This window comes from Rhyacophila brunnea, unplaced genomic scaffold (assembly GCF_057557595.1).
Source record: "Rhyacophila brunnea isolate RB1 unplaced genomic scaffold, BYU_Rbru_1.0 scaffold_9, whole genome shotgun sequence".
NCBI lineage: Eukaryota > Metazoa > Arthropoda > Insecta > Trichoptera > Rhyacophilidae > Rhyacophila > Rhyacophila brunnea.
This window is the reverse complement of record NW_028233361.1, coordinates 15192692-15204996: the sequence shown is the minus strand read 5'-3', so window position 1 is coordinate 15204996 and position 12305 is coordinate 15192692. Positions and strand designations below refer to the sequence as shown.

Sequence of the window (12305 nt, the reverse complement as noted above, 5' to 3'; positions counted from 1 at the left end):
ATGAAGAATAATTTTATTAAATAAAAGTATGGTTGAGTAGAGCATGGTAAAACATTTTTTTATCGGCAATGTCTATGGTACTTCTTGTTCCTTCACAATGGCCCAGCGAAGGCGATTGTACACGCTCACCATTGTGAAGAGCAACATTTCCGTTGTCGTGCCCAGCAAATGGTTGCCGTACTTCATCACAGTGTCGGTGATTCAACATGTATCAAAAAATTCACCTTGCTCGGATCATTGTGAAGGGGAGCATTAGAATAGTTTTACAAATGCTTTGTTACATAAAATTTTATTTATAGAAAGATTACAGAGAATGCTCTTGTATTTAATTTTACATTTTCCAATAAATAAAGCCTTAAATGCGAACTAGTCTATTGTGCAGTTCCAATTTTAAAAACATTATTTTAAAATTAATGACAAATAAACAAAATAAACAAAATAAACGAAAATATCATTATTTACTGTCATTTTCACTACTGACCTACTAACTGAAAAAAATAGTTTTTAATTCAATGTTGTTTGCATATTATGAGGCATGTAATTACAGAAACCGATAAGTCCGCAATTATTCAATTGGTATTAATGGTAAATGACATTTTTGTAACTAGTTGATTTAAATGTTAGTTTCTTTTTCCTATTGTCGATATTTTATTTTCAATATAGAACAATCTACCATTTGCAATAAACATAATATGAAAAATAAAATTAAACATTTCTGGTTTTTGTAAAACATTAGATTTTCAAACATTTTTTGTGTATGATTTTGGCGCATTTAAAAGTAATTAGATGCCTCATATTATTATACATTGTGTTTGTGGTGGTTCCTTTAAATAATGTGGAACATTTTCCAAAACATGAAATAGATTTATTAGAAGTCATTTTCCTTCGCAGTGGTAAAAAAATAATCATGGGATTATGTCCCAACTTTAAAGGAGGATTTTAAACAACCCTTTTCTATTATTTTACATGAGGCATGTTTCTAAATTATAGATGCCATCATCAGCGGCGGCTCCTCTAATACCATCCAAGTGCTACGCACCGCCTGCATCTTTGAAGACATCGCTCAACTTTTCATTGTTATTCATACGTGTATCACTCACTTCGCGAACTATGAACAATACTCCGTTCGTGCGCAAAGCGATTACGATCCAAACAGATTTTCAGTTTGCACAGGATTACAATGAGGTCATTATATACTTCTTAAACCGTGGTCGAATGTTCCCGTAATGACGTTTGTGTAGAATTTTTTACACACTTTTAGATCGGCGCACGAAATTAGGACTCTAGAAACAAAAACGCCAGTTTCTGTTTTATAACAATGTTGGCGAGTTAATTTTTAACAATTTCACATTTAAGATTTAATGAATCGCCAAACTTTTATGAAAATACAAACTACCGCATTTATTTCTAAACCACTCAAATACATTCAATAAACAAAAAAACACATCAGCGGTTATTTGTTTGGCTGAAGCATTGTTTGCCCAGAGCGTAAAGTCGTAAACCGTGACATTTATTTTTCTTTATTGATATTAAATCATTTGAACTGTTTAAAAACTCTTTTTAAGAAATATAATAAATAAACAAAGACATATTTAATTTACCTTCTGAGAAGTTCAACGTTTCGGTCTTTTTACACTAAGATATTATCTTAGCTTATTGACACGGCAGCCTTCGGTGATTAAGGTAATCATGGAGAGACGCTTTACGACCTTAACGTGGCTAGGAAAAGTGTTCCTGATGCCGCCAAAGAGTGTGACACTGTGTACCCTCACCCTGCAGCGGTGCTACAAAAGCGACCTACGTGCTGCAGGTCTGACATGGCGGGAGGCGCAAGAGTTGGCGTTGAACCGAGGGAAGTGGCGTGAACTTGTGCTTGCCCTATGCTCCAATGCTGGGTATAGAAGGTAAACCATTGCGCACTACCAGAAAATGCTATTCTGAAGACCACCGGCCGCCACTGGCCATCATAAAGTTCCTAATGATTAAAAAGAATTTAGTTAATTTTTGATCCTTGGACGAGTATCCACCTAAAAATATTATTATCTAATAAGAAATGGGTGTCTACTCCTTCTTTTAGTACTTATAACCTACAGGAGGTTCTCGTTATCCAAGGGTAATTGGGACTGAAAAAATACCTCTTAAAACGAATCTGCTTAAAACGGGGACCAAAATTACTTAGTAAGTGGGTTTAATTGGGGCACGTTTAGAAAAGAAAAAGACATGTGAGCAAGACAGGAATAGCGTAGGAGTGTGGAATTGAAGGATTGAAAGTGATAGTAAGTTAATGACTGTGAGCTATTGCGCTTGTGTTTCTTATTTGTTTTTATATGTTTTTTGCATTTTTGCGCCTGCAAATTTGTAGCAGCGGTGACTCGGATAACGAATACTCGGATAATGAGGACACCTGTATTTACATAATATAACTTGTGTATGAGTAGTGATTTTTCAAAAGGGCTAATATCCATGTTGAAAATATTTTTAATAATCACAAAAATGTGGAATGCATAATTTTTATTAGTTTTTTTTTATATTTCAAGTAAAAATCTTATCTGATAAAGACATGACAATAAGAATGAAGAATATTTTGTAATGTTTTGTCCACAGGGATATGCTTTTCAATATATCATATATCCGACGCCATCAAAATATGTCTCAAGGTTAAAAATTGAAATAAACCCTTTTGAAAAATGACAATACTTAATATATAGTTACATAATTGCAACATAATCAAAATCAATGTATTTCTCAAAATGCACATTGACTCAAATATAAACTCAATCTGAATCTGGATTTTGCTCCCACGCCCTCTCCATGTCGTATAAATCCTGTTTTAACATTTCGTTATCTGGCTGCAGCTTGATGGCAGCCTTCATTTCCTGGATAGCTTTACTCAGCATTCCAATCCTGGTGAGGGCCGCCGCCCTCCGCGTAATACATTTTACTCGACTACCTAAATTTCCTTCACAGGCAGGTTTCATCAGCTCCAAGGCTTCGGAACAGTCTTCCACCTGCAATGACAGAAAACAAAGTTACTTTGTAGATAATAGATGAAAACTTCCTTATTAGTAGTGATATCTCACCTCCCCAGCACTCTTTGAAGAGGTCGGAAGAGTACACAATTACCAGGAAGGTAAGCACATGTTGAAGATGAGATGTTTAGAACATGTCAGGAAAGTCAAAACACAGTATTTGAAAACGCCACCTTGGCTTATTCAGACATATTGTATTACAAATTCAAATTCGACAAACAATTTTACTACAATATAGTCCAAACCACAGTACGGGGTACATTCCAATGACGGAAAAGTGAAAGTCCTTATATAATTTACACTTCTTACACACAAAATAGGTATTATGTCTCAGGAAAGATACAGGTGGGTCATTATAATAAAGAGGGAAAGTACGTCAAAGTCATGACCTCAGTTAGGCACTTTTAAACTGGATAAGACTTAATTTTTTCAGTGGCGGTAAACTGTTCTGGTTACATTAGGTGGAAAAACATAGATTTGACATTTCGTTACTAAAGCAAGAATGAAGAATTTAACTGAATTTATAGAATTATATAAATAATAAATTGACTCAATGTTAATATGAACACTTCTAATAAAATCTTTTACTCTCTCGTAACTTTGATGTTACTCACACATTTGTTAAAATTCCCCATGGCAAATTGTGCTGCAGCTCGATTGGAAAAAAGACTGGGCAGCTTATTGGAAAGCTTGATGCCGTGTGAGTATGCGCTGACTGCTCCCAGGTAGTTTCCGATCCGGAAGAATTCATCTCCTTTATCTTTACACCATTGAGGATCTTGTTCTTCCGGCCGTAAGTCTTCAGATACAAATCCTGAAAATTAAAAAAATATACCTATATAACTTATCGAAAACAACTTTTGCCTGCTGAGCGAGTATGATCTTGCTTCCTGCCATCAATAGACAGCAGCCATCTTTGTAATTTAAATCAAAACAATAATGTTATTAAATTTGATTCATAGATGGCATCTGGATTGTTATAAAGCACTCACAGTGAAGATGTAAAATTCCACTTGTTCCAAGATTTTTCGTGTGATTTTTTTAACAGTTATTTGCCTTTACAAGTTAATAAGGAATGTCTCATTCTTAAATATTAATATACTCAGTAGTGAACAAAAAAATAGGAAAGTATTCAAATTTAAATAATTATAGTTCTAACAATTAATAAGTTTAGTACCTATGACATACTGTCAAACTGTTAAGAAAAGGTTTGAAATGTCGACCTCCACATTAAAACGAAGACGTGTAAAGAAGGTAAATACCTCGGTTGTCATTTACATGAAAACTGGAGCCATAACTAAGAGATCCAAGATTAGAATTGAGATGAAAAAGAAGCATTTTTGAAGTAAATGCTCAGGCCAATAAAACACACTAAGTAAATGATATATCTCTTCAACAATCAAAACATAGGTCTCGGTATTAGATAGAGGGTGCAACATCATAACTGGTCTACAGTTGAACCCCAAACGTTAAAGAAACAGACCATAAGAAGACTGGAAGCTTTCGTAATGTGACTGCATCAGCACCTACGATGAAGATTTCCTGGGCTGATCACATTACTAATGCGAATGTTTTAACTGGAGCCAATAAGCCAAAAGAAGTTATAGGTACCTAATTACTATCAAGTGCAGAAAATATGCATACTTCACCATATTTTCCACAGAAGTAGTTTTACTCCAGTTCAAAATGGAGGGAAAAGTAGAGGGCACCAGAAGCGTAAATTTAATAGAAAGACATAGGTCCAATGTCCAATGTGTAATCTAATACAACTTGCCCAAGATAGTGAAATTTAGTGCAATGATGAAATAAGTTTTTAAAGTTACGGTGAAATACTAGTTATTAATGAAGAATTAATATGTGATGCCACGATAGCCGGGCGGCTAACGCATTGGCTTATAATGTCATGGGTCCCAGGTCAAAACACTACCTACGTATTGGTTTTTAATGTGGTGTTTGAAGTCAAAGTTTCGACCTAATGAGATGTGTTATTTTGCATACACTGTTAATAATATACACATAAAAATATGTTTGAATCTTTGCATAAAATAGTCAAATACATGTAAAAAATGATCTATAGATCGAAATAAATTGTTAAAATATTTATTAATTTTCCTCACCAGATGCCCTTCTGGCTTCATTTACTTTTTTCAGCCATATTTCCTCATCATGTGCTGATGATTCTCTGCTTGGAGTAGGAAATATTCTTTCCGTGAATGATACATTCAAAACCCCGGACTCCCTAAGCGGAGGAATTATCCTTTTATCAATATCCAATGTGACTTTTTGATAGAACTGAGATTTTTTGGAGACCAACGGCTTATGGGGCTCACTTTTTACATGGACATTATTTTTTTGATTTATTCCCTTCTTTTTATCGACATTATTTTTGTATTCTAAAATCTCAGATTCTTCATTAGATATTTCTCGTATCTGAACTTTACTTTCTTTTTTGTAATAATTATAATCGTCACATCTCATTTTATTTTGATCATTGACAGATTTGGTTTGTCTCCATTCCTCAAAGTCTTGCATAGCCTTTGTTCTTTCTGTTTCTCGAAGACTGTCAATTTTTTCTCTACGTTTCGTGTCAAACACAATGGCTTGATTTATAGAAAATTTATTCAGGTCTGACCTGTGTTGAATTTTTTCATCTAGTTGTTTTCTGGTTTTTACTTGCATTTCTGCAATAATTTTCTCTCTCATTTTTATTTTATCTCCTCTACTAATATCGGCTTCAAGATTGTCCCAATGCACATTTTCTACCTTTACTAAATCAATCAATGCTTCCTTATCAGTAAAGCTGCAGACTCCTTCGGAATCTTTTATGGAATAACACAAGAAAACTTCAAACAAAAATGGTGGGTAGTGTAACTTTATAAAGTTTTCAGACAAGAAAACATCCACTTTACTATTGTGCACTCCATTTAATGGTACGCGAATAGAAATAAGTTCAGCTGACTGTCTCCAAGTATAATTTTTCACCTGGATTGGCATTTTGATGAAAGTAATGTCTGTCCTCAGAAAATTATTACATTTATTTTAGATTCAAATTATCTCTGCTTATGCACTATATTATGTTTATTAGTAAGTATTCGGTATATAATTAGTTTCCGTAATGGTAAACACCTAGTACCTATGACAATCACAATAATTATTATATTGTTTGTTCGTTTCCATAGAAATCAAACTTGGCGCATATTATCTTTTTGACATCTGTAGCCAGAGACAATAATGATTCAAAGTACGTCAATTTCCGTCGTGAAAATAATAAATATATTCCAAATAAAATAATTCAATTATATTTTTTTGCATTTCGCGTTTATTGGTTGTTTTCTTCTTTTCTGTCGTTATAAAATATCTATTTTTATTAAATCTCTGATATAGTTTTATAATAAAATATTTAGAACGCTAAATAACTGGCAACTTCAATTTTTTTTTGTGTCAAATTAATAGTCAAATCGCCGCGTGCATTTGTTTTATTGATTTCGTTGGTTCTGTCATTATCGGGAAAACGTAATAAATCTTCAACATGTATCTACGCTACTATATTAACGAAAAAGGCGAAAGAGTCTACACTCTACAGGTACAAAATTAATCATTGGCTCGGTATAATTTAAATGATTCAATTTTGTTTAGTATACATACAATTAACCTATAAATTTATCTTGGTTAAGTTGTTTCAAGCATTGTTTTCATTTTGTAGATGATTAAAATGCTGGGCCTGTTTACAAATTGTGATCCATGCACTAATTCTATTCTCGTTAAAGCGGCAGTTTACGTAAAATATGCTGATTTTTCTTTTATCCATGCCATGCGATTCACTTCAAGTATGTTGTATTTGTTTTAGTAAAAATGTTTCAATTATATTTTTCAGCGTGTGGACCCATCCAACAACCCAACATTATCAGCACATCCAGGTACTTGTCCTGTTTATACCTACTTTATAATATAATTATGGCCGATCACTATTTATGAAGAGGAAGTGACAACTGGGCGCCAGGACAATTAAGTGCCGCACTGTCAGATTAAATAAATATACATTCGTTACTATTTTATACAGAAAGAAGACGATGAGTAGTTTTAATTCATTTTGCTCTTAACATAATGTTTTTATTGCGGGTTGAAAATTTTCATACCTGAGGCTTTATATAAAAATAAAAGAACTCTCTTCTTGTTGGCACATAAACATATGCACCATCAACTCATTATTTAAATGTGCATATTTGAGTTCTCACCAAGTGTTAAATAATAATTTTAATGTAAATAATATTAAATTTATACATTTATATTATAAATTAATATATTTGCGGCTCTCGTGGTGCAGTGCGCAAGGCGCTGGCCTTCCATCACATAATTCTGGGTTCGATTCCCAATGAGGTCAACATTTATTTACATAATCTAATATGTAAATTCCTCAAGCCTGGGAGTTTTACCACTATTATTGGGCTTCACAGCCTGTTGTGGTGTTTAATGAAGAATGAAATAAAAAAAGTAAGGTAAGTCTGGGCAAGATCGTCAACGGGTCTAGTTCGTCCAGTGCCTTTATTTTCTTATTGCAGCGATGTGGGTGAGTGCCGCTTAGTATCCGTTTTACCAACATTTATACTCAACGTCCTCTACATTTGCAATGAAGTTAGCTTAAGTCTAGCTTAAGTTGTGTCGTGATTCAGCTTTTATATTGTAAATGGGGTTAGATCGTCAAATGGTAAAATATCTCGATAATCCAATGCTCAAATCAACTGATTTTTGGTATGTACCTAATTTGCCTACACCGCTTTCTATTTTTTATTTTTACATGTGCCTTCAATTATTTTTGACTGCTGACGGACTAACCCCACTAGCTTGGTTAACAGCAGATAAGTTCGTCACAAGTATGATGATTGATACCCGTATTTTTTTTAATATGGGGTTAGTTCGTATGAGTATACCTACTTAGATGAAATATATTTATTTTTACCAATAAAAACTCAGTTTTAAAAACCTAATAACAATGTCTGGTTTGTTACAGATAAAAAAGCCGTGATAATGCCTCGAACCTACAAAAGAAAGTCAAACAGAGCCACGTCTTACACAAAAGAGCAATTGAATCATGCTGTTGATGAAGTGTTATCAAAAAGAATGAGTGGATATCAAGCATCCAAACTATTTAAAATTCCACGAATGACACTCATGGACCACATCAATGGAACACATGGGCATATATCCTCATCGATGGGCAAACCAAAACTGCTTTATCCTTTGATCTAGAACGGAATTTGGCAGAAAATCTACACGTAATGGAGCGAAATGGTTCTGGATTATCGAGGAAGGAAGTTATGGAGTTAGTTGGGCATTATGTTCAAATAAATAAAATAAAAACTGCATTTAAAAATGGCATTCCAAAGAGTGATTGGTTTACAGCCTTTGCCAAGCGAAACCGTTTATCTAATAAGAAACCGCAAGCAGTAGAACTTGCAAGAAAACAGGCGTGCAATCCATTTGTAATCAAAGGATATTTCAAACTTCTAAAATCAACGCTGGACCATCTTAATTTAACAGACAAACCAGCACAGATTTGGAATTTGGACGAGTCAAGTTTTTCTGAAGACTCATCTAAAACAAAAATTGTTGGCCGCCTAGGCTACCAGTGCACTCGTACAACAAGCTCTTCTGGAAGACAGAACACAACAGTATTGGTAGCCTGTAATGCTGCAACTGGAAAAATACCTCCGTTAATTATTATTAAGGGTAAAAACGTTTGGGACCAGTGGACAACAAATATATCTGGTGACAAGACCGCATATGCAGCCACAAAGAATGGTTGGATGGAGAAGGAAGTTTTTAAAAACTCTTGAATTTCAACATTTGATAACTACAGTATAACCCCTATTTTACGTTTTTTAAGGGACTGAAGAAAAAAAACCTAATTGGAGGGAAAATGTAAAAAGGGGGTATTGAAAAAAAGAACATTTAAATTTTATGTTTCTAAAAAAATAATGTTTTATTAAAAAACAACATTCAATTAAAATTTTTATTGAAAAATCATTCGAATGTCACGACCCAATCATTGTCAAGTGCGCGTAACTCGCATATTTTGAATATTTCCGACGTAAATCGCGGGAAAGAAAAACGTAAATGCGGGTATTAAATGTACTGAAATACATCGGGACTGAAAAAAATACACGCAATTGCCGGGAAAACGTGAATTCCGGGCACGTAAAAACGAGGTACGAACAAATGATTGATGATATTGAAAAGGATAATCTTGACCGATTTGAACCAAACTTCGACACTAATGAACAAGATATATTTTCGTCTATACATGAAATAGTCCCGATATTTACTCTATCACCGCCTGAAATCAAGTTAACCAATAATGAAATTCCTCCTCCTGTAGGTGATGAACAAAATAATTTGTTTGATGATTCGAGATCTATGGATGTCATGGAAGAGGTCAGTCCAATACCATCATCAGAAATCGTCTCATTCAATTCCTCCTGTCAGCATGCTTCAATTTCTACCGATAACATCCAATATGTTCAACAAAACGTTTCAACTCTAGATATTGGTCTCTCATCTGTGGAAAACTTCCCTCAAACATTTGAACAAATTTTATTGAGAGGTAATAATCAGATTGGCGCTCCCAAGGTTAAAAAAATAAGAATTGCAAATGGTGCTGAAGTGATCACACATGATGATGTGGTAAAACGTTTGACTGAAATTGAGAAATAGGAAAATATAAAAAAAAAGAAAGACAATATCAACTCATCGTAAAAAATACAAATCAGACAAAGTGAAAAAAAATAATTCAGAAGCAAAATTGAACGTAGTTATGCAGTATGTAGCCAGTCCACAATAATGTCGAGCTGAGATAATGGCACTTTAGTAACAACATGATTATCAAAAATGTATGTAAAATTGTAAATAGTATTTTATTTCAAGAATAATTTTTTTGCAGCTTCCCTATTTTCATCAGAACGTAGAGGAAACCTTCTCGCATCTGATCTATATCATATCTCATTTTTTATTTTTTGTGGACTGGCTACTTTCTGCATAACTATGTCCAATTAAGCCTATAAAGGCAAAAAAAAACCATATTCAACGTCAAGCTCTGAAGATGACGAATACTTCACTTCAGCATCATCTGATACTGGAAATATATCTGACTTGTTGCCAGACACCAATGAAGAGAATTTTAATGACCCTTTAGAAATAGAGGATGCAATTGTGGTACAAGTTGTAAATGATCCTCAAGAAAAAAAAAATATTGAAGACTAGATTTTAGTCGTTTGAAACCAAAAAGACCATCAAACACTTTGTTGGTAAAATTTTGAGTTTCAATGAAGAAGACAAACCCGTGGTCAAGTTTACCAAGAGAAAGATTTTATTAAAAAATATGGTCTCGAAAAAGCAAACAGTTTTTATATTTCCAGTTATTGACGACATTTCTGATGTTCTCAATGAAGACATAATTTGTACTTTTCCGCAACCTTTAATTTTAAGGAGCGGTGAAATTATGTTTAATTTTAATCATCAACAATTCAATTTTCAATAAAAATTCCATTTACTTATTCATTTATCGAAAATAATATTTTTATATATATGTACTTTGCTTTCTTAATTAATTTTCTACGTAGTATATGATGAGAATAATAAACATTATATTTTAAACAATCTTTTAATACTAGATCCGTTTACTATGCCTAAACATTTGTGATGGGGTTACATCGGCATACATTTAATATGCCGAAATAACCCCATGGTTGTGAAATATGATCATAAATGACTTTTCTCTACCAATAACCATATTTTGACAGTCTAAACCTGTGTGGTTCTCAAGCGTGTTATAATGAAAATAATTCTTCCTGACGAACTAGCCCCCCCCCGGTGAAGGGGTAAGATCGTAATAAGGGTCGTTTTTACGTTTTTTGTCAAAATAATGTCATTTAAGCCATACGATACTTTTGTAACAAACACTACTATTATCAAATAGTATGTTTCATTCAACAAATGTAACAACGTATGCCGATCTTGCCCCGACTGACCTTACCTATAATTCACAAAATGTCTATTTTCGAATATCATTCGATTGCGTGGCGCCCACTTGTCCTGGCGCTGAATCGTCCAAGACCCTTATGAAGTTAACGGTTTATATATACTTGATGTCATCTTTTCTTTTAACGATTTAAACACCCATAATTATTATTTGATATCAAACTTTAATTAGTAGTAATGCAATGATGGATTAACCACAGATCACTACTTTTTAACTAAAATAATAAAATTTGAATGTAAAAATACAGTAAGTACTCCATATCGTCGTAAAAAACACTTGAAAAACGGTGCGTAATTCATATTTTTAAATATAGAAATCGCAATGAATGTAGGTATACCAGTTTATCTAATGTAAAATCGTTAAAATATGTTTAATTACGTACCAACATTATAAACACGATTCAATTCAATCTATCTGTTGACATCTTCTAATCGAGATCTAAAACCTAACGTAACCCAAAAAGAAATGAAAACCCACGGCGCAAAGCCTACTGCAAGTGCTCCCCTACGTGTTGTGTTAACTGTTAAGCCCCTACAAATCGTAAAATTGGGGTCTTTGTACATTATTACATCTAGGTACATTAAAAAGTAACATTATGAAAAAGTATTGGTTTCAACTTTATTAAGGGCAACAAGTTCAATGAAACAGTCAATTTTTAGTAAGTTGGTCAATTATTTATCCTACTGAATTTTAAACTCATGTTTTATTTTATTTTCTTCCAGCACGATTCTCCCCTCAAGACGCTTATTCAAAACAAAGAATAATCATTAAGAAGAGATTTGGATTGCTGATCACCCAAACACCAGAACCTATTTGTTAATTTTATAATTCCACTTCAATTAACTTTATTTTTCTTCGTCTAATTTTTATGTAATAAACTACAACTAAATCACTTTGCTGTGTTTGACTACTGACTACCTACATACATATTTACCCATACCGTGTGATCCTCGTGATATGGCGAAGAATGCCTGTTTAATGTTTCGTCTACATATTAGATCACTTCATCTTCACTTCACTTCAACTTTTTAATTCTGATTTTAACATCGAAAGGCGCATGCTTTAGGTTAAAAGTTATCTTCTGCACTGCATTAACTATTTACACTTGATCGTCAAATAGTTTTAAATTTTTGACGGGAAGCAGTGTCGTCATCTTTTTATTATACTGACTTTAATACAAAGATGCAAAAATTATAGTATTTTGAAAAAACTAAAGTACACAGAACATTCTTTAACGTTAT

At 33.3% G+C, this 12305-nt stretch overlaps 2 protein-coding genes across 3 annotated transcripts; one reads left to right on the top strand and one right to left on the bottom strand.

The window, feature by feature from the left end:
• Nucleotides 1-2497: 2497 nt before the first annotated feature.
• Nucleotides 2498-6023, bottom strand: LOC147063326 (dynein axonemal assembly factor 4-like). 2 transcript variants are annotated; one of them, XM_085959388.1, is made up of 4 exons: nucleotides 5409-6023; nucleotides 5147-5321; nucleotides 3644-3843; nucleotides 2498-3008 (listed from the first exon to the last, which is right to left on the bottom strand). In XM_085959388.1, the coding sequence occupies exons 1-4, from the start codon at nucleotides 6021-6023 to the stop codon at nucleotides 2775-2777; spliced, it is 1224 nt and encodes a 407-aa protein (XP_085815514.1). In that variant the 3' UTR covers nucleotides 2498-2774. The 2 variants fall into 2 exon arrangements, with proteins under 2 accessions (XP_085815514.1, XP_085815513.1); XM_085959387.1 differs by having other exon boundaries at nucleotides 5147-6023.
• A 443-nt stretch (nucleotides 6024-6466) lies between these two features.
• On the top strand, nucleotides 6467-11957 carry Nop10 (Nop10 ribonucleoprotein). Its single transcript, XM_085959936.1, has 3 exons — nucleotides 6467-6612; nucleotides 6904-6946; nucleotides 11787-11957. Exons 1-3 carry the CDS (start codon nucleotides 6559-6561, stop codon nucleotides 11882-11884), a joined length of 195 nt encoding a protein of 64 aa, XP_085816062.1. The 5' UTR covers nucleotides 6467-6558; the 3' UTR covers nucleotides 11885-11957.
• Nucleotides 11958-12305: the final 348 nt, after the last annotated feature.